This window comes from Schistocerca cancellata, chromosome 1 (assembly GCF_023864275.1).
Source record: "Schistocerca cancellata isolate TAMUIC-IGC-003103 chromosome 1, iqSchCanc2.1, whole genome shotgun sequence".
NCBI lineage: Eukaryota > Metazoa > Arthropoda > Insecta > Orthoptera > Acrididae > Schistocerca > Schistocerca cancellata.
Genome location: NC_064626.1, coordinates 1,121,740,788 through 1,121,763,522, shown reverse-complemented (window position 1 = coordinate 1,121,763,522; position 22,735 = coordinate 1,121,740,788). Strand labels below are relative to the sequence as shown.

Here is a 22,735-nt window from a genome sequence, read left to right as displayed (position 1 = left end):
TGTATGTTGGAAGCAACAGAATTGCTTGGCAGTTAGCTTCAAATGACAGTTCTCAAAATTTTCTCAATAGTGTTTCTCGAAAAGAATGTCATCTTCTCTATATGGATTCCAATAGTGTTTCTCGAAAAGAATGTCATCTTCTCTATATGGATTCCTATAGAGTTTTCAAAGCATCTCTGTAACACTTAATTGTTGTTTGAATCCACCAGTAACAAATCTAGCAGCCCACCTCTGAATTGCTTAGATATCTTCCTTCAGTCTGACCAGGTACACATCCTAAAAACTTGGGCAGTACTCAAGAATAGGTCGCATCTGTGTCCTATATGCAGTCTCCTTTACAGGTGAACCACTCTTTCCTAAAAATTCTCCCAATAAACCCTTCCCCTACCCTACAACAGTTCTCACATACTCATTCCATATCATGTTGCTTTGCAACATTATGCACTGATATTTAAATGACTTGCCTGTGTGACGCAGGATATTAGTAATACTGCATCCAAACATTACAGATTTAGTCTTCCTACTCATCTGTATTAACGTACATTTCTCCACATTTAGAGCAAGCTGCCACTCTTCACATCAACTAGAAATTTTGTCTAAGTCTTGTTTCTTCCCACAGTCACTCAACTTCGACACCCATCCGTATACCTCAGCAAACATCCATAGATTACTGCCCGTCCTATAAGCCAAATCATTTGTGTATATAGAGAACAACAGTGGTCCTATCACACTTGCCTGGGCACTCCTGACTCTGATGAACACTTGCTGTTGAGGACAACATCCGAGTTCAATTACTTAAGAGGTCTTCAAGCCACACGCATATCTTTGAACTTATTCCACATGCTTATACCTTCATTCACAGTCTACAATGCGGCACCATCTCAAATGCTTTCTGGAAATCTAGAAATATGGAATCTGCCTGTTGCCCTTCACCCATTGTTTGCAGTACACCATGTGAGACAACTGCAAGCTGAGGTTTGTGTGAGTGATGTTTTCTAATACCCCACTAATTCACGGAAACAAGCTTCTCAGTCTCAAGAAAGTTTAATATATTCAAAATTAGAATATGTTCAAAATTAGAATATGTCCAAGGATTCTGTAGCAAACCAAAGTTGGGGATATTGGTCTGTAATTTTGACGGTCCATTCTTTTACCCCTCTTATATACTGGAATCACCTGCATTTCTTTCCAGTCACTCGGTACTTTGTGATGTGCGAGAGATTTACGATAAATGCAGGCTGGGTAAGGGGCCAATGTCATAGAGTACTCTTTGTAAAACTGAACTGGGATTCTATTCGGACCTGCTGATTTATTTGCTTTCAAATCTTTCAGCTGCTTCTCTATGCCAGGGATGCTTACTAGAATGATGCCCATACGGGAGTTTGTCCAATGGTCAAATGACTTTGTTTGCTTGATTCTCCTGTGTGAACGATTTACAACTTCAGCTTTCATTTTGCTATCTTCAACTCCCACACCAGACTGGTCAACAAGGAACCGAATGGTAGCCTTAGAACCACTAAACGATTTTATGTAGCATTTATTTCTACAAATGAGTGATATTACTAAATTTGTATGATACATACCTGCTACATTGGCTTTAAAAAATTCTGTTTTTATCTCAGTAATCAATGAAACTGCTTACGTATATATTTTTCTTCCCCAAAAACTTTTCTCCGTGAACATCACACATCACAATACTAATACCTGCTAATAATAAACACGAGATGCATGCAGACTGACACACATGCCTTTTACAGTACTTAAAGAGTTACAAGCAGTCGTGCAAATTTCCATGAAATGCAACAGGCATGCAGTCTAGTAATAAGCCCCAACCTATGTGCTTGAACATTGCATACAGTCAAAATAACTGCACTGCATACAGGTCCGCAAAGCAACAGTTTGAATTTCATAGTTTGACTGCAATGGCAGAAATGTTAAGGCTGCCTAATTAGTTTTCAGCATTAGGAAATACGAGGAATTAGCTGTTTGCAGACGGAGGCATGAAAAGAAATATATGAAAATTAGTTTTGAAATTTCCAGGCCACAGGTTAAAAATTCCACAAGTAGTGCAACAAAGAATAATGAACAGTCGTACTATAAAGGAAGTAATTATCATCAAATGTAGTAAACATTTTCCTTCCAAACCATAACATCTGCCTTCCAATCCAAATGGGACACTCAAAATTTAGGTTGTCCTTTCCTTGCTTTCTATAATCATTCCGACTTACTTTACCTCCTATAAATCTTTGTGACTGGATAAAAAAATTTAGCCAGATGAATTTTGTTTGATATTATTTTCCAGATCAAACTCAGTGTGTTCTTTTGAAAGCTCTGATCTGTCACACTACATGAATCTGTTAAGAAGTTGTTAACAGAATGTCAGCAAGTTCATGGAACACTTCCACATATCTTTCAGTTTCTAGTGTGACGACTAATAAGTTCACATGAGCTTCTCATATGTGAGATTCCTTTCAAAACTAGCCACTGAGGTATGCTTCAAGAATATACAATGCCAAATATGACCAGTCAAAATTTGGAAATTTTTAGCTTAGCAATAAAGACAGAACTAATAGGTAAGAGCAATCACAACTGAAAATTATTAGCTCATTGAAGAACTCAAGTATAAAAGTGCATGACGTAATGTGGACCCAGCAGCATTATGTTTTGAAGATTAAAAAAATACATTACAACTGGTTATCTATCCAGGTATTACCACACAAAAAATAGCTGAATGGGTAACATATGTAAAATTCTTTAACACATAAATAAAGGGAAAAATACTCCTAATGATGAGATAGATGTAGTCATATAAAATGAAATTGATGGAACCTGGTCACTAGCAACACTAATTGCTCCTATAGTTGTCTACCTCACATTTCACTCAACAATCGGGGAACTCTCATTTCTGCCAATTTTCATTTCCTTCAAATTTATTTCTATGACCTCTTTACCTCTCTTTCAAATTTCATACACTCTTTTTATTGTTTGCTTCTTTTCTGTTGTTGCCCACTTCCTTCTCACCTCAATACTTTTAGTTTCTACCTACCCTCCCCTTGCCCCACTCACCATCTGTCAAACCATTTCTCTGCCCTTCTAACCTGTAAAGTTTTACCTGTAAAGTTTTACCTGTAAAGTTTTAATATAGTACCTACAAATTGCATTTCACTGTTGTTGCAGTTTTATCCACAGCTATCAACTGACCATCTCACTAAACTGCATAAGCAGGAAGTACATAGGGAAAAGCTGCCTTCAATAACAAATGGGTACTTCGTTCACTGACACAACTCCTTTTGCTCTTAAGCTGGGCACAAGTTTCATAGAAACATGCACTCCAACAATGACACACGGCACAGTTTATGACTTGCATGAAGATACATTCAGCTGAATACTATAGTTACCATGTCAATGAATGTATCTCCCATCTTTCCTGGAGTGCATGTTTTCATGAATCTGATATGCTTTGCAAATATACACAGAAGGGGTAAAAATGGATCCACATAACACGAAATTGATTGCATTATAAATATACAGCTCTACAAATACTTGTTCTGTGTATCATTTTCAATATCACTCTAGGTCTATCATATTGTGCTTCCCTTGACGAAGTATTCTGAAAAACTTCACTTTACTGGTTATCCCTCTGTTTGCCCCAGTAACACCCTCTCAGCTGCTAGATGGATCTGTTGATTTCAAAATCCAGTGTCTGAGTAACATTTTTCTTCCCATACCTTTTCTGCAGTCACCAGGTAAACAGAAGTTTTCTTCTATCATATTTTGATTGCAGTTTCATTTTGGAGTTTTCTTCTTTCTTTAGACATGTCCACTGCTGCTTAATTGAATTCAATACTTGCAAAAATTGCATATTAAAATATAAAATATTCTATCTCATATCAGAAGTGACCATGAGAATGTTGGGCAACACAATTTTTAAAAGTAAGTTATAAGTATCTGTGATACTTATTACTACAACTAATATCTTTGCCAACATAAAGCTTTCAACATATGTAATGAGAGTCTAAATCTCCAATTTCACTTCCAGGCAATGGAAATACTGTTAAGTCAAGAACAACTCTGAAAGTGTACTACACTCGTTCGAGTGCAGCTATACTTGCTGTGAGTGTTTGTCTTTAATCGAGGCACAAAGAGAGGTGTCAGTAGTGCACACACACTCTGAACACTGAAAAAATGATGGTTTTACAGAGGAATGCAACTGCCATTTCTATGAGCCAACTCATAGAGTAAAAGCACTATAAGGTTCCGCATCACCCCTGTCAACCTTCCAGTAAATGATACTGCTGTACATCCTCCATCTCATGCTTACCCGATGTAAGAGTCTTACGAAGGGGCATGTTGCTTAGGGACGTAACACTGCTGCTTTCAGCACTGAGATCAACTGGTGGCGGAAGGGCAGGTGTGTCAGAGTGCGACCTCTCGTGTAACGTCCGTGACGATGGAACACTGCACGAACCACTGGCTGCAGATCCCGCCCTGCGGTGAGCACCTGGGGATGGAGAAGGCGACAGTGCTGTCAGAGGGGGAGGTACCGCCGGGCCCCCAGGGTGGCGGGGCTGGTGTGGCCGAGTCTTCGGTTCGCTCAGCGCTAACATTTTCCGCACGGCTTGTGGCGAAGCAGCACCTGGAAAGTGCAACTCTGGCATATGACAAGAAAGAAGTTGCAAAAGTGATGTGCATTACAACACTAAAACACTTCACAACTAAATTATTGAATTATGCAATCTGGGCTCAAAGTTGTGACTGTTTTCATTTTGAGAAATAGGTGTTCTACACTCTGATTAAAACTACTTGTTATTTGATCTTTGTCACACGGTACAACAGTATTGCCACATTAGTTGTTCGTTGCACAATGCTGCAGCCAGCAACAGTTAAAAAGCTGAAGGCAGTTTCCAATAATGGATCACACATATACGTCACACTACTCAAAAACTGCAAGTGAACTGACACTTTGTTGTGGTGCACTGGCAATGACAAACAGTTCAATCGTAGCATTCCAAGATCTGACTGGAAGAACTAAATTTCAAGGCATGAAGTGTCCACTAACAAGTAATTTTAATCCAACTATAATTTAATTGCTGTACGACTACACCTCAGCCCAATTACCACTGCCCCTACCTCATTACCCTTTCCCAACTGCATATTCAATCTGAATTTAATTTACAATCAGATAACTGCAAAGATAAGTTTTTTTTGTAACTCTAGTGATATAATTGTCCTTTTTATTGTAATTGCAATAGTGTTCATAACAACAACAAAAAACAGCACACATGCTGCCACTGGATTAAGATATCCCTTTATTTCGTTGTGCAATTTCGGCTGTAAAGCCATTTTCAAATGACCTTATATTATAAACACTCAGAATGAATGTACTTGGATTACAGTAGTGACGTGATATGCTACATCACTACTGTTCCAGATACAGTTGGTGTTCTGTCTTTAAATGTGCCAATCTCCTGATGGCTTAGCATTGAGTGATTTGATGAGCGCTTAGGCTCTCATCCAAATGTATCCACCTTGAGTTATACTATATAATTATTTGAAAATCAGTTCACAGCCAAAACTGCATAGTAATGAGAGCAAAATACAGGGATATATGAATCCAGTCAGTGGCAGGGCAAAATGTTTTCATTCAATGTATCTGTAAAGCTGTTCACACATATGGAACTTGAGGATCACTGGAGAGTCAGGTCATATCGGCTGATAAAACTGAAACCTGAAAAAAAAAACTTTTGAACAAAATATAAACTTATTGTCAACATGAATGGACAAAATTCTATACAGGCTTGTCTTGCATTAATTATTTCTGTGCAGCTGAAAGAGTTTCATTCTTGTTCCCACTGAAGCTTAAATTCTTACAACTTACCGAATTTTGTGCCTGGTGGCAATCCACTCTTCTTTCCTTCACTGGTGCTGCTAGTACTGCTGGTTGTGGACAGGGTCGGCGATGGGTGCCTCTTGCGAACGGGGACAGAGTTTGGTGCACTACCCGATGGCTCACATTCCATCGATAATGCGTGTAGACGCTCTTCATCCGTGATTACACGCATGTTATTCAGGTACGCTTTTACACGGCGTACCATTTGAGCCTGAAATTGTATACCTCACAGTCAAGTGTGACAATATACTGTATAACAGTAGAGCACCAACTCTTATGTACCTAATGACACATTCTCAGTAACCAACACAGCACAATATTCTTCTGAATCCAATAATAATGTGTCATTAACTCACAGCTCTGGTGTGCAATTTTAAATAACAGTTGAATCTGCTTTACACATGTATCAAGACAAAGAGAAAAGATTACTCAGAATTCTTTAGAAGTCAGAAAAAACAGTGATAACATAATTTTTTCACAAAAAAAGAAAAGGAAAAACCATATTATTTTGAACTTGATACTGTTTAAAAGAAATCAGATAATTTGGCTTGTTTAACTTTTAGTGCATTGAGAGTATGCTCCTCATTTTGCAAACTTATTAATGAATTCAGAGCTTTTCACAACAACTTCTTGCACTGATGTAACATTTGCAAACACTGGCTGCAGTTAATAGTTCATTCACTTTAGGTGTTTCAAGATTCAGGTCATCACCACCAACCCCATCTCCATCACTGTCATTTGAAGCTGGTCCACATACTTAATCATCATGGCATTGCTGGCACACGTCAGCAATAATCTCCTCACCCTGTAGTTCACACGCACAGCAAGATTACCATCAAAATATACAAAACTGTCGAAATATGCACCCTCCAATACAGCTAGCTCATTACCAGACACAACTTCATCTTCATCTTCATCATCATCATCATCATCATCATCATCATCATCATCATCATCATCATCGGTCATTTCTTCTGGTAAGGCACCAGCTTTCTGGAAACAGCTGCCAATTTTTGAGCATGACCGCTGCCAGGCTGCAAAAATAAATTCCTTGGCTTTTAGTAAGTTACTGGAGATATTTTAATTTCCCTTTTTCATTCTAATGACCAATTTTTTTAACCACTGTTCCATTAAAATCATAGTCATCCAAGAATTTTCATTGTATTTGTATTCCGTAGGTTCTGTCTTTACATCTTGGATTCTTAGACTCTTAGATTTTCCTGTCGCAACTGAGGAAAGTGTCAGAAACATCTGCATTCATGGCAAGAAGAACTTTCCACCCATGGCATGAGTCACCATTTTCAGCTAATGTTTTACTAGGAAGAGGCTAAAGAAGAGACCAATCTCATAACAGTTGTAGATGTTTTGAGGCTGATAATCCCTTAAGACATACGGTACTATTGCACCGTGATGATGTCCACAGCTTCTGTTTCGCTGGAAACTGGTCTCCCTGCGATTCCGTGAATGTCTTTAAATCCTTGTAACCATCCTGATAAAGTCTCAAAATCAGCAGTGATGTTCAGCTTCTAGATAAATCTATTATCACCTTTGCTTTCAGCATGTCACCCCTGATCAGTAGAGGTGCAATCTGTTTTTGCCGGAAGTATGTAAAAAGTCCCTTTTCCAAATCTACATATCTCCCTTCTTGCTAACAGCTTTGTTTTGTTGCTTTTCACCCAATTTTAAAAACATAATCAAAATACTATTTCTTTGACTGATTGTACATAGTGTGGTATAGGCAATTCGTAAGTCTGAAGCAATTTCCCATATTGTTTTGTGTCGATTAGCATACACCTCTCGTATGAATTTCACTTTCTGATCTAGTGTGACAGAATGAAAGAATCACTGTTCAACAATAAATGTCAGCATAAAACTTTTAACTTCCCAGTTATTACCACAAAAGAAATGCTCACACTGGAAACAACAGTTCAAGAGTGTCTTTGTTTCCATGCTGCCGTCTCTGGTTAACCGTGTGTCTGTCCCTTGTCTCCGCGGCACCGCCCACTCGCTGTACTTGCATATGTCAACAAAGTTAAGGAAAACCAGACAGGGCTTCGTTTCAAATGTTAAAGCCCATTGCGAGTATGCAAAACTCAATTTATTTCACCAGAATTTGTTATGTATAACAGTTAAGTGCATAAATATGCATTATGTATAAATAAGGTTTAATTAACTGTTTTTATGCACATATATAAGGTTTAATTAACACATTTTAAATTATTCTGCTGAGAGTGACAAAACTTTACTTATAAGTAAGAATTACACTGAACAGAGTTACATATAAATCAAATTCAACTGTATTTACAAAACAAGGAAAATCGACATGAGAAAAGTGTAAAACAGCAAGGGGATGGAATAACTGGCCAATATTTATCTTCTTGTAGCTGAACTCCAAGTAATGCAGACAGATAAATTTAATTTTTTTTTTTTATTTTAAATGTAGTAAATCAATAGCACTCACAATTTTGCCTCCTGAACGTAAATACTGAACAGATATTTTGTCTTTTTGTTGGCACTGTTTCAAAGTACAGTATTACCTACATGTGTCATTACCCACAAAAGGTGCATGGGTGCTAAAATAAAAGTACAACAATGTTGTTCCTGTGGCTGATAAAATGATTGCATTTTGCACTACGGCATGTGAAATGTGTTAAAACAATTCCTTTCTGCACCAAGCACAGAAAAGTTTCGCATTTCCTGCATTTTACAGTAGGCTCTCTCTGAGCATAAAGTCCACATCTCCACTTTTGCCCCATACTCTGGCCAGTGACCAAAACTGTCATATCATGTACTCACAGGTACAGGAGCTGCTGTTTATTTCTTCTTCTGGTCTTGATGTCCATCCAATACTCGAAGTCAGAATTTCTCTTCCAAGAAAAGTTAAGTCATTTGAAAAGTTCTGATTAATAATTTGTATAAGAACTCATGACTGAGACTTCATCTTTGCGTTTATAAGCAATTTTCATTGCACAGTAAAAACAGTGCCACAAAATCGAATCAAACTGCTACAATGGTAACTGATGCTTATATAACTTTGCAAGATGTCTGCTAAAGATGTACACTATTCATACACTTTTCACCAGAGATTGACAGAGTATCACTGTGTATGAGAGACTAAATGTTGCCTGCAAGCACCATTACCCATTCAAGGATGAAACTTTAAACACATTGCAAAAAACAGTGTCCAATTTTGATGTTGCTTGAGAGCAACATTGGCAAATAAAGGGTTAAAATCACTGATTAAGTCTGCAAAACTCACACTTGTGACTAATCACATGTGGAAACGTGCTACTGAATACATTTTCACCATTGCCTTATACCCAGTACACAAGCAAACAATAGTCTCAGATACTGCAATCAAACTGATGATATGTTTTTCAACCACTTATGAGTAAGTTCTAGAACTAAAAAAAGGTGGCAAGAGCACATTTCCTGCGTGCTTAAACCACTGTTACATTTTTGTCTTAAGCCTTACCATTTGGCATAAATTTGAAGTCTTTGGATAAATGGTTTGTTAAATTCTACAGATATTCACCAATTAATGAGATTTAAAACACGGTTTGGCACAGCAGTAGCCATATTCCATTGCTGAACACAAGGAACTTGTGATTATCTTTTTCTGGATACGGTTCACAGTCGTAATTTTTTTTAAACACATTACTGTCATTTAGCCAAATGCAAAAGGGCAAAATTGCAAGTGTGGGGATGATAAATAAATAATTTTAACAGTTGAAGGCAACAACAACATTTTTTTTCAACAAGCTACTCTTACTGATGGTAGCTACACAAATTACAGGTAGGGTTGTCACGTAAACCAAAAAACATTAAACTATTGCCTGACAAATACTACAATTTTTCAATTTATTGTTGAGCTTGCTGACTTCACAACCTATATTTCTGAATGAATTCTCTCTTCTGTAGCACATTCCCTAATTTTTAATTACTTCCTGTTTTTTTGTTTAGTTTCTTTATTGACCCTAATAGCAGGAAATATTATGATAAAAGTTGAAGATTAACTACCTAACTTTGATTATAAACTAAAAACAATACACTGACCAGAGAAAACTCAGCATTCAGTGGATGTGTAACTGATGGATAGGCACATAAACATGAATTTGACAACAGTAGCTCAATTTACGAGTTAATGTCCCCTTTCAGAAAGAACAAGAGTTTCGGTGTTGAAGTCTTTGTTTATGAGTCTATCCACAAATCAATACTCTGCTATATGGTGAATGGTTTTAGCCTCACCACTGAGATACTTAAAGGTATCACATAGAATATATAATGGTAAGACAGAAATTTAGGAACCAGGTTTTAAATTTTAAGACATTTCCAGGGGCAGATGTGGACTCTGACCACAATCTATTGGTTATGAACTGTAGGTTAAAACTGAAGAAACTATAAAAAGGTGGGAATTTAAGGAGATGGGACCTGGGTAAACTGAAAGAACCAGAGGTTGTAGAGAGTTTCAGGGAGAGCATAAGGGAACAATTGACAGGAATGGGGGAAAGAAATACAGTAGAAGAAGAATGGGTAGCTTTGAGGGATGAAATAGTGAAGGCAGCAGAGGATCAAATAAGTAAAAAGATGAGGGCTGGTAGAAACCCTTGGGTAACAAAAGAAATATTGAATTTAATTGATGAAAGGAGAAAATATAAAAATTCAGTAAATGAAGCAGGCAAAAAGGAATACAAACGTCTCAAAAATGAGATCGACAGGAAGTGCAAAATGGCTAAGCAGGGATGGTTAGAGGACAAATGTAAGGATGTAGAGGCTTATCTCACTAGGGGGTAAGATAGATACTGCCTACAGGAAAATTACAGAGACCTTTGGAGAAAGGAGAACCACTTGCATGAATATCAAGAGCTTTGATGGAAACCCAGTTCTAAGGAAAGACGGGAAAGCAGAAAGATGGAAGGAGTATATAGAGCGTCTATACAAGGTTGATGTTCTTGAGGACAATATTATGGAAATGGAAGAGGATGTAGATGAAGATGAAATGGGAGATATGATACTGCGTGAAGAGTTTGACAGAGCACTGAAAGACCTAAGTCGAAACAAGGCCCCTGGAGTAGACAACATTCCATTACAACTACTGACAGCCTTGGGAGAGCCAGTCCTGACAAAACTCTACCATCTGGTGAGCAAGATGTATGAGACAGGGGAAGTACCCTCAGACTTCAAGAAGAATATAATAATTCCAATCCCAAAGAAAGCAGGTGTTGACAGATGCGAAAATTACCGAACTATCAGTTTAATAGTTTACAGCTGCAAAATACTAACGCGAATTCTTTACAGACGAATGGAAAAACTGATAGAAGCCAACCTCGGGGAAGATCAGTTTCGATTCCATAGAAATGTTGGAACACGTGAGGCAATACTGACCCTACGACTTATCTTAGAAGAAAGATTAAGGAAAGACAAACCTACGTTTCTAGCATTTGTAGACTTAGAGAAAGCTTTTGACAATGTTGATTGGAATACTCTCTTTCACATTCTGAAGGTGGCAGGGGTAAAATACAGGGAGCGAAAGGCTATTTACAATTTGTACAGAAAGCAGATTGCAGTCATAAGAGTCGAGGGGTATGAAAGGGAAGCAGCAGTTGGGAAGGGAGCGAGACAGGGTTGTAGCCTCTCCCCGATGTTATTCAATCTGTATATTGAGCAAGCAATAAATGAAACAAAAGAAAGTTCGGAGTAGGTATTAAAATCCACAGAGAAGAAATAAAAACTTTTAGGTTTGCCGATGACATTGTAATTCTGTCAGAGACAGCAATGGACTTGGAAGAGCAGTTGAACGGAATGGACAGTGTCTTAAAAGGAGGGTATAAGATGAACATCAACAAAAGCAAAACGAGGATAATGGAATGTAGTCGAATTAAGTCGGGTGTTGCTGAGGGAATTAGATTAGGAAATGAGACACTTAAAGTAGTAAAGGACTTTTGCTATTTGGGGAGTAAAATAACTGATGATGGTCGAAGTAGAGAGGATATAAAATGTAGACTGGCAATGGCAAGGAAAGCGTTACTGAAGAAGAAAAATTTGTTGACATCGAGTATAGATTTAAATGTCAGGAGGTCGTTTCTGAAAGTGTTTGTATGGAGTGTAGCCATGTATGGAAGTGAAACGTGGACGATAAATAGTTTGGACAAGAAGAGAATAGAAGCTTTCAAAATGTGGTGCTACAGAAGAATGCTGAAGATTAGATGGATAGATCACATAACTAATGAGGAAGTATTGAATAGGATTGGGGAGGAGAGAAGTTTGTGGCACAACTTGACTAGAAGAAGGGATCGGTTGGTAGGACATGTTCTGAGACATCGAGGGATCACCAATTTAGTATTGGAGGGCAGCGTGGAGGGTAAAAATCGTAGAGGGAGACCAAGAGATGAATACACTAAGCAGTTTCAGAAGGATGTAGGCTGCAGTAGGTACTGGGAGACGAAGAGGCTTGCACAGGATAGAGTAGCATGGAGAGCTGCATCAAACCAGTCTCAGGGCTGAAGACCACAACAACAACAACTGTCTGTGCAAGGTAAAACACAAAAGTTCTGAGAATACATCAATAAATAAAATGACACTTTACCTGGATCTTATTTACCACCTTCACCTTCAAAGAAATTCCCTTGGGGGTGTATGCATCACCCCCAGCAGTTTTTCCACGAACTGAAAGCTCCTTGCAATACATTTTTCAGCAGCCTGTTTTGTACCATTTGTGATTCTGTTTGAAGCTTCTAAACTGTGTGAAATCTTCAGCTTTATAACTGGAGTTTCATTCTAGGAAATAAAATACTGTCACTTGTCACCAGATTGGGTGAATGTCATGGATGAGGAACAACTATCATTTTCTTTTCAGTGACAAATTCCAGGCTGACCAACGCAGGGTGTGACCTCAAATTGTCATGGTGGAGGAACAGATCACCCATGTGTCACTTTCATTGGACAAAATCTTCAGGCACATCCCTTAAGAAAGCCCAACATTGCATACATCCTCTATTGTCTGCCTATGATCTTCCAGCACCATATTCCAAATGGCAGTCACATTTTAAGGTGTAATGCCATTTGATGGCTGTTCTGAATGGGGATCATCATCGAACAATGTTCTACACTCTTGAAAATGTTTAAAACAGTCATATGTTTGACTGTGACCCTCCCCAAAAGCTTGCTTCAACATGCCATGTGTTTATGTAGTGATCTTTCTACATCTGAAACCAAAGTTTACGCGCACAGGTTGTTCCCCCCCCCCCCCCCGCCAATTGGCCATTTCACTAGACATGCAACACCCAAGAATGGGAGAATACACATGAAAACTATGTGTGACCACCAAGCACACAGCCACTTGTGCCCTAACTCCAAAGGATGAATGAGGCACTACCTGCTTATGTTTCATCATACTAGGTAGATCCCACCAACATCACATCCATTCCGGGAACTTTTGGGTAGCTCCTTGTGCTACAGCCCATGTTCTGAAGCACCATCTCAACACATTTCTACACCTACGTACACATTCCACCAGTTTGCATACAGTGCATGGAGGGTACCACATACCACTACTAGTTATTTCCTTTCCTGATCCAATCGCAAACAGAATTTCAGAACAACAGCTGCTATATACCTGCACATAAACCCTAATTTATTTTATCTTTGCAGTACATATGCAAAATGTACGTTGGCAACAGGAGAATTGTTCTGTAGTCGGCCTCAATTATAATTTTCAATAGAAGCTACCATGCACGTGGAGCCCCCATTTAAGTTTAGATTATTTCAAAATCCAAAGCTAAAAGCATAACACTATCAGTGCAGATCACTGCTGTGGCAACTGGCTGGTAAATATTTGTGACAAAATAAAATGATCATGAAACTGAAATGTTTAGAAGCTGAAATTTTATCTACAGTTGATCATAGAAATAGGATATAGAAAATATGACAAAGGTATAAAAAGTGAAAAAGAACCTTCAATCAAAATGCACAGAACTTGCAGAATATTTCATCGTTTTCCAGTACACCGTTTTACATCTTTACTTTTCTACTTCTGGCTCATCCATTTTCTTGCTTATTTTTAATTTTCCTTTTTCTGCATTCTACTTTCATTATTTTTATCTACATCTACATTACACACTGCACGCCACTTAATGGTGTGTGCTGGAGGGTGCTTCTGGTACTACTAACTGATCTCGCCTTCCATATTCCACTTGTGAATACAGCTTGGGAAGAATGATTGTGGGTAGGCCCGAAATTTTTGCATTTTGGTCATTTCGCAAGATGTGGGAGGAAGTGTCCGACTCCTCCTGGAGAGTGCTTTCCATAATTTAAACAGTAAACCTCTCCGTTATGTACAATGCCTCTCTTGTAGCACATGCCATTCGAGTTTGTTAAGTATCTCTGTAGCACACTCACACCAACTAAATTAACCTGCGACGAAACGTCCCGCTCTTTGCTGGCTCTTCTTTATCTCATCTATTCATCCTACCTGGCAAGGGTCACAGACTGATGAACAGTGCTCAAGAATCAGTCAAACAAGAACCTTCTAAGCTACTTCTTTGATGGATGGGTTACATATCCTTATGATACTTTGTATGAATTGCAATCTGCTTTTCCTACTATTTGTTTAGTGTGGCAATTCCACTCAATGTCGCTCTGGATACTTTTCCGATATACTGTTTCCAGCAATTTGTCGTCAATAGTGTAGTTGTACAGTAGTGGATCTCTTTTACTATGAAGATGTGCAATACATTACATTTATTTACGTTCACGGACTACTGCCAAAGACTGCACCATTCTTCAATCTTCTGTATGTCACCGACACTTTCTACTAAATCATTTATAAACTCTGTAAACAGTAACTATCGTATCACACTTCCCTGGGGTACTCCAGAAATGACCTTTACATTTGTCAATTTTGTTCCATTAATAGCAACGTGTCGAGTTCTATCTGCAAGAAAATCTTGAATCCAGTCGCAAATCTGGATCACTTGGTATGTTCATATTTTTTTCACTAAACAGCAGTGTGAGACCATGCCAAATGCCTGCCTGTAGTCCTGAAGTCAAGGGACATGGCATCAACCTAAATGCCATTGTCTAAAGCTCTAGGGATCTGATGGACGGACAGAGAGAGCTAAGTTCGCTAGATGTATTTGCAGAATCCATGTTGATTTTTATAGATGAGATTTTACATAAAACACAGCACTTTACTCTCTCACTGTATTCTCTACAATAATAATTTACTGCTAACTCTAGTATAAGAAAAGCAAATGTTGTTAATGCCGTGAGTCCAGACGATGAAAATGTTGTTAATGAAAGTAAGCCAGACAAATGTACAGATTGCAAGGTTTGTAGGTAGAGGTGTTGCAAAGTTGGCGGAGACCCTCAGCCTCACAGTCACCAAGTTTCGTAACTACTGTGGTGGAGCCTTTGTTAGTGGGAAAGTTAACAAGGTCTGTGATTGTTTTTCAGGTTACAGAGCGCTTTGTTTTGTACAGAAATGATATTGGACTCACTGGGAAGTGCTTTAGGAAAGGAAGATGACTGGTTGGCTGGCTGGATGAATGGATGGATGGATGGATGGTTGATGAAAGGGACGAAACTACTGGGTCATCAGTCACTTTTTCCTCACTCAGACAGGTCTACAGGTCTACATGACTACAGATCACAGACAGCCTATCGTGCAAAACCCAGGGGGCAAAATAAAAATAAATAAATAAATAAAATGAAATAAAAAAGCCAAGATCTTCAAAAGGTCAATGAAGACAAGATAAGGGACAAAAAGAAGAAAGGGAGACAGAGGAAGAAAGCGAGGCAGGGTGTCCCATCTAGGGAGTAGCTGGAAGTCCCCAAAAGCAGAGTGTGATGAGGGGACATACAACCCCCCAGCCCCTGCCACTTACCAGAGGTATTCCACTCAGAAATTCCCTAGGAAAGACTAGCAACATGGACAGGGCATGAGCACGGAGAGACAAAAGATTAACAAGTCTAACAGATCACCCAAGAGGGGGGAAGGAGAGGAAAAGAGCAGGTTGGATGAGGAACCGTCTGGACCATTGAGCCCAGACCACTGCAGCCCAATCTGGACAGAGGAGGCAACAGTGTGTTCTGCCAACCCCTCAATGGACTGATAAGATTAAGTGGCCCTCCCTTAAAGAGAATGGTAAAAGCCCCCTTCACAAATAAAATGTAAAACTGCTGCTGAGGCATCATCTCCTAATGCCAGGGGTAGTGAATCAGTGAGATCCAGAGTCCATAAAGGGTGGAGACGAAGATGAGACCAGTTTAGAAGTGAAGCATTCCTGGAAAGTTACTGGGAGATAACTGGGTAGAAGGGGAGGAGGATCATAGGTGGGGGAAGATTGGAATGGTTTTAAATTAGGTTCTATGTGTGGTTTTGGTTATCTATTGTCAGTGAGGTATGTGGTAAAGCAATGTTTCCACTATAGAGAACGAGTAAATGAAAGAAGGCCTTTACAACCCTAGTATGGCTAAACTTAGCTGTACAGTTAAAGGTGAGGCCTTCAGAAAGTGCTGAGACTTCTGCAGGATATGTATTACAAAGTGTTATGTTGTCAAAACTATCGATAGCTCCACCATCGTTCGGTTATTGGAGGAATGAATACATTTCCCAATTTATATTCATTGCCGCTAGATGTTGGTGTCTTCTGTTTGCCTGGTTACCATCACATGCTGCAAAATGGCTAATCTGCAGAAGAAATAATTTTGCGTTCTTCAGTTTGTCAAGTGTAATTCCATGATTACAGTGCAAAGACATTTAACACTGAGGTACCAAACTGATACTATGGACGGATAGAACATTCGTAGATGGTATCGACATTTTGTAGGCACAAGATGTGTACGTACAGGAAAGTGTCCTAGCTGCCCTTGTGTTTCCGACAAAACTGTTGCATGAATTCAAACCAAGTTCCAATGTAGTCCTACAAAACCAACTCCTCATGCCAGTCCGGAGTTTCATCTTTCCACAACAACAATTTGGCATGTTTTGAGACATTGGTTGGTTATAAAGTTGTACAAGTTACAGCTGTTACAGGCTCTATGTCATGATGACAAACACAAACATGTGGCATTTTATGACTAGCTACAAAATGTTATTGACCGGGTTAACACTTTTGCACAACACATAATGTACAGTGATGAAGTGTCTCTCCACTTTAGTTGGAAAGTAAACAAACACAATGTTTGAATTTGGGGCCTACAGAGCCTACGTGCACACTCTGGACATGCATCTTACGCTTACCTCTTCAAACATCCTTTTCGGATTTGGTTGGGCAGTAGATTTTTTGCGTCTCTTCACAGTTGCAGCCCCTTGTTGATTGGTTGTCCCAGCACCAGTTGTCAATTGATTTAAAGCTACCATTGCACTAGATGGAGGTTGGCCACCTGTAAATATAAAAGCAAACAATGGAACCTCTAGGTAGCAATATCCACAATGTGATAAAGATAGATTGCTACTTACTGTAAAGATAACACACTAAGTTGCAGACAGTCACAACTAAAAGGCACTTACACACAGCCCTCCAGCCACAGACTTTGTCGGGAGAAGAGAAACAAACACCATTCATTTATACAAGCAAGCACACCTCACACACACAACTGCCAACTCTGTCAGCTCTGGCATTCTGACCTGAGCTGCCGGAGTTGGCAGTCATCCAAAAAAAGTGGACATTGTGTATTCAAGAATTGTTCAGCTTATTTCTATTTCTACATCCTGAAACCGTACATCCATGTGACATCCAAATTAATGCATTTAAGTATTAAAACTTTTTAAAATGTTATCCGATTTTACATCATGCACCAACACTTAACCACAAAAAATCATCTTCTACTAACACACAAACATTACCTAAACATTAAAAAGTTGGGAAAATAGGTTTTGATAATAAGAACCCACAGTTTGCAAAAGACTGAGAACTACACAACAGAAAAATATCGAAATTACGTTAGTTGAGAGACATGTATACAGTGAATAAAAGAGCAGAACATTTTAATGCTTGTCTCATGTTTTCTGAAAGGCAGAACAGAAAAATTTTAAATCAATTGCATCCCTTCTCTATTGTATTATAAAATAATTCTAATTCAGGGTGTATACGTGGACAAGGAAAAAAAATTCCCGGATTTTTCCCGGATTTCCCGGTTAAAAACACACTTTCTCCCGGATGAAAATACACTTTTTCCATGCTAAATGACAGTATACTCTTCCTCGGCACTGTAAAACTCATCAATCCTTTGAATGTTTACGGTTTTATATACGGACGTAGAATTTCCTGGCACTTCAGAAAATGAAACTCAGGAGGGAAAAACACGTTTTGAAAGACCTTCGATGTGCAGCAACATGTACGCTGCTTATTTCCGTATCACGAAGGTATAAATTTTAATTCCACCAAACACCGCATGTCACTTTCCGAAAACATTGAAATCGAGATTGTGATGCGCTTTTGTGAACCATAGCTCATGTCACGTGACCTCGCTAGCTGATGGCAGCATAGGACAAGTGATGTAATCAGCCAATAGGAGTGCGAACACACAAATAAGAAAAATTAATGGTTTAAATTAAAGCTGGAAGAGAATCTAAGCTTCCACATATAATGTTGATCTTTTTAGCGTGTGTACACTTTAAGATACATCACACAAATGTGCCAGTAAAATTTTTAATAATGACGTAAATGTCTGATCTGGGCTCGAAATTCTTCTAAATGGTCGTCCTCGAAGAGTTGATTTTTAAATGAGAGTCAAACGCTTTGTGATTTAAGAAATTCATCGTACATTCTCGCACACGGTTCATCTTAGGTAAAAGGAAATTTGGTTTGAATGTAGAGCTTTTCAAACCACCATTCGCAATAGTTTCCTCCGACCTGTTAGAAATAAGTTTCATTTCAGCAGTTGGAAGATAGCGCCAGATAACAGGCGTCACCGCGTTTACGCAGCTACGATGACGTAGGAAGCCCATATGTTCGTACGTGTAAAACATTAAAAGATCTTACATTATGTCATAAAAGAAACATGACATCAGAGGATACTTCAAGAGCATCGGAATTTCGTGAACCATACTAAAATGCTTAATTTGGCTTAAAATGCACATTCGTATGTCCAGATTCGTAGGTAAATTTTCTTGGAGTACCAGTACTGTATTATCTCATGTTTGCTTCTTTATTATGGCATAATGCCATACGTGCACTTGAAATGCAGCTAACAGTTGAAACTAGCCAGTAGTGTGAAATTAAACACTTCGTTTCAAATAAATTGACTGCCTCAGCAGGAAAGATTAATGAAAGCCAAATCTCTTTAGAAAAATGAAAGCCAAATCTCTTTAGAAAACCGACAAAAATAACTTCATTGTTCCGCAAGGCGATTAATGCTTGACTGTCAAGAAGGTGGAAAATCTAAACTAATAACATTGTTTAGCCTTCCGTAATTCATCTGGTAACTCCCGAACGCAAAAATCCGTTTGTCATCATTTCATGTGAGAGCAATAAACTAAGAGGAAGCAACAACATCACTGAACGTAAACACAGGTCACATGGTGATGACCCATCTCCCCACCACAACTCAGACTGCTCTGGGTATCAGCCCCAGATTTATATATTTCCGAACCGGGCCAATATTAAGTAGTGGCGCCCAGCCATACTTCCTGTAACCAGAAGCGAAAGAAGGTACTACTACGCGACTCAACTGCGCATGCGCAAGAGCCCGCCCGCAACTGCTCAAACAAATCTAATTTAAACAGTTGTCACGTCACGCTCATCGGAGGCAATTTGTTGTTATGAAGCATTGCAGTCTTCCTAAAGCCTTTGACACACTTTGATGTTGGCAGAAGCTTGTATGAGCACTGCGTTTTGTTGTTGTATACGGCGCATTTCCTGTGCAACCTAAGTTTTATTTTCTTTGTTTTTTCTATCGTTCATGTTTTGTTGCTGCAGTAGTATTCTGGAATAGCGAGATACAATAATATCCTTTGTTACAGTATTGGTTCTTAGCAGTCAAAATCACAAAAATTTAACTGAAAACTAAAACAATGAAAAATTCCTGGAATTCTAAACAATTCCCGGGTTTTTCCCGGTTTTCTCCTGGATGAAAAAATTCCCGGGTTTTTCCCGGATCTCCCGGGTCGTATACACCCTGTAATTAAATTGTAGTCCATTATTAATAAAACACAATGACACTATATTAGTTACACAGGAATTTAGAAAATTTATCTAATCTGTACAAATAGTTTTGAAATATATCTTGGACAGTTGTATGTAATGAACAATTTCTGGACATCTACTAACCCAATTCCAACATTGTAAGTAGATCATAAGGTGATGAGCACATGTTGGCAAGTGTTCGGACTTCTTTGGCAATCATTCTCAGTTTTTCGAAGTTCACGAGGCCTTCTACACGGGTATCATTCCCAAGATGAATAAATGTCAGATCTTTCTTCACAACAGGATAAAATGGAATCTGTAATCAGAAAGAGTGTGTTAACATTCATTTTTACCCCAGTGAAGTTCCATACAATCATTATCTCAACTTTAGCTTATTTCTGAGTACACATATTTTATTAAAAAATTATTGACAATCACACATACAGTAACATTATTCAATGTCTGCTTCTGCTTCTTAGAAGTTAAAATCAACATTTTTTGCTTTTTCTACAAGGGAAAATGTGTTTTCCTTATCATCGTTCTCCTGGCAACCACCTCCTCCCCCCTCCCCCTTCCCACACAAAAACAAAAACTGAATTGTTTTTAAATGCCATAACACTAACAGACTTTAGTGTCACAACTGACAGGAGAACTGCTAATCCCATTGCTGGCAGATAACATCTAATTTAACTACACTGCTATGTACTGTAAGGTCGACACATACTACGTTTTTGGTGCAATATTATTTTAATGTGTTTATTTCTTTTCTTTCACAATAATCTAATTCTGGTTATAGTCCTTCCTTTCTTTCAGAGGGCGGGGGGGGGGGGGGGGGGGGAGGGCTGAGTGAGCACTGCAGCAGACTGGGTTTCATCCAATGCCACTGCGTATGGTTGACTGGCCACTGTTGTGCCTGCTGTGTGGGTCAAAGATGTTGAGAAGCTGAAGTCCACAACACCACAGTCTCTCTCTCTCTCTCTCTCTCTCTCTCTCTCTCTCTCTCTCTCTCACACACACACACACACACACACACACACACACACACACACATTGTTGTTTCTCATCAATGACCGTTTTTTAGAACAGGAAGTTAACTTTTAAAAAAAATGTAATTATCATTTCTTTCTCATCACCATCATGAATGTCGTCCTTTTTTGCTAATATAGTTATATTTTTTTCATCTGAGTTACACAGAATAGAGCTAATTAGCAGGCTTGTGTTCCTTTCTTACAAACTTCTTCCAATGCAACAGGAAAAAAAATGTTTTTGTTGGGTGGGTGGTGGAGAGAGGGGGGGGGGGTTGAGGGGAGGGGTAAATGTCTGAACAGCATTTTGGAGCTTGTCCTTGGAACATCTTTGGTCCGCATGACAAGTGTAACACCAGTCAGTCTATAATACACAGCAGACTAACATCAGTTGGCAGTTGCATTCATTAGCACCTTATTAAATAAATAAAATAAAAGAATAAAAGAACAATAACTAGAACCAAATCACCGAGAAAAAAATAAACATATTAAAACAATAGTGGTCCAAAAACACAGTACTCATATGCATCAATTTCGTGATACACATCACAAAGTGAAGTTAAAATCAAACAATGAAAAATCCAGGATGGAATGTAACAATATTATGAGAAGGAAAGTTGCTACTCACCATGTACTGGAGATGCTGAGTTGCAGATAGGCACAACAAAAAGTGAAGTTAAATTAGATATTACCTATGATTGCACCAGCAGCAGGAATATGAACACCAGTGTCAATAATTGTGTGACACTACACTAGGATGCCAGAAGGGTCCACAAGGCAGCACTTACGCCAAAACATCAGGAAAAACATTCACAAACTTTTTGGAGACACAAAATACAAAGCAGTGATTGTGCAGCAGGGGCTTGAAAAAGAGGCGCCTGGACCATGCCAAGTGAACATAAACAAATCCAATACAGAAGTGAGAAAATAACTGCAAACATTTGTAACTGGAAATACTGAGATTTAAGGATTCAGAAACATATGCATCAAAACCTGAAAGCAGAAGTTACTACCAAAAATTATTCAAAATTATGAAACTTCTTGGCAGATTAGAATTCAGAAATGGAGCACTCTTGTAATGTCTTCCTTGTATTCATGACTAATATTATCTGAACAGTGGTGGATGAAGGTGTAAAGGAAAAAAAAAACTGTAATTTATGTTTGGGAAAGAAAAGGATTAAAACACACAGGACTTGTAGCTCTTTTTTTTTTTAAAAAAAAAAAAACCTTGCTCTATTTCTATAAGAAAAAAACATGCACTATTTCCATAAGAGACTTTCATAACGTAAAGAAGCTTAAACATATTGTAACAGTACGGTCTAACAGACAAATTAAGGTAAGTAACTTCACAAATAAAATTATCTGAACTTATTAAAACATCAAAATGTCACAATAGACATTAACCACCACTGAAGTCAATATGGATATTCAACATGACTTTTTTCTAAGTGGGAAACTTACGATAGGTGGCTGAGATTGCTCGCTGCTGATGAGCTGCCGGTATTTACTCATGTTACGTGAAGGATCCATCAGGTCTTGCAAATCACTGAATAGTCGTTGATATTTTGTTGGTAATTTTTCCCATGTTATCCTTAATCGTGATACTGCCACATGGCCCAAACCAGATATGATGGCAAACATTGAGTTGAAATTCTTGCACTCCTTGCATTGTCCTGGGAAAAGCAACATGG

At 38.5% G+C, this 22,735-nt stretch overlaps 1 protein-coding gene across 11 annotated transcripts in view; it reads right to left on the bottom strand.

The window, feature by feature from the left end:
* Positions 1–22,735, bottom strand: part of LOC126092365 (rap guanine nucleotide exchange factor 2) — a 318,859-nt gene that overhangs the window by 51,380 nt on the left and 244,744 nt on the right. For 9 of the 11 annotated variants that reach the window (XM_049907913.1, XM_049907922.1, XM_049907956.1 and 6 more), the window contains 5 exons: positions 22,506–22,717; positions 20,164–20,335; positions 17,133–17,275; positions 5,879–6,101; positions 4,322–4,636 (listed from right to left, as the gene is read on the bottom strand). In XM_049907913.1, the coding sequence (XP_049763870.1) occupies positions 4,322–4,636; positions 5,879–6,101; positions 17,133–17,275; positions 20,164–20,335; positions 22,506–22,717 (1,065 nt within the window). The remainder of the gene's footprint in view (positions 1–4,321; positions 4,637–5,878; positions 6,102–17,132; positions 17,276–20,163; positions 20,336–22,505; positions 22,718–22,735) is intronic. The other 2 variants (XM_049907949.1, XM_049907989.1) reach the window with 2 other exon arrangements.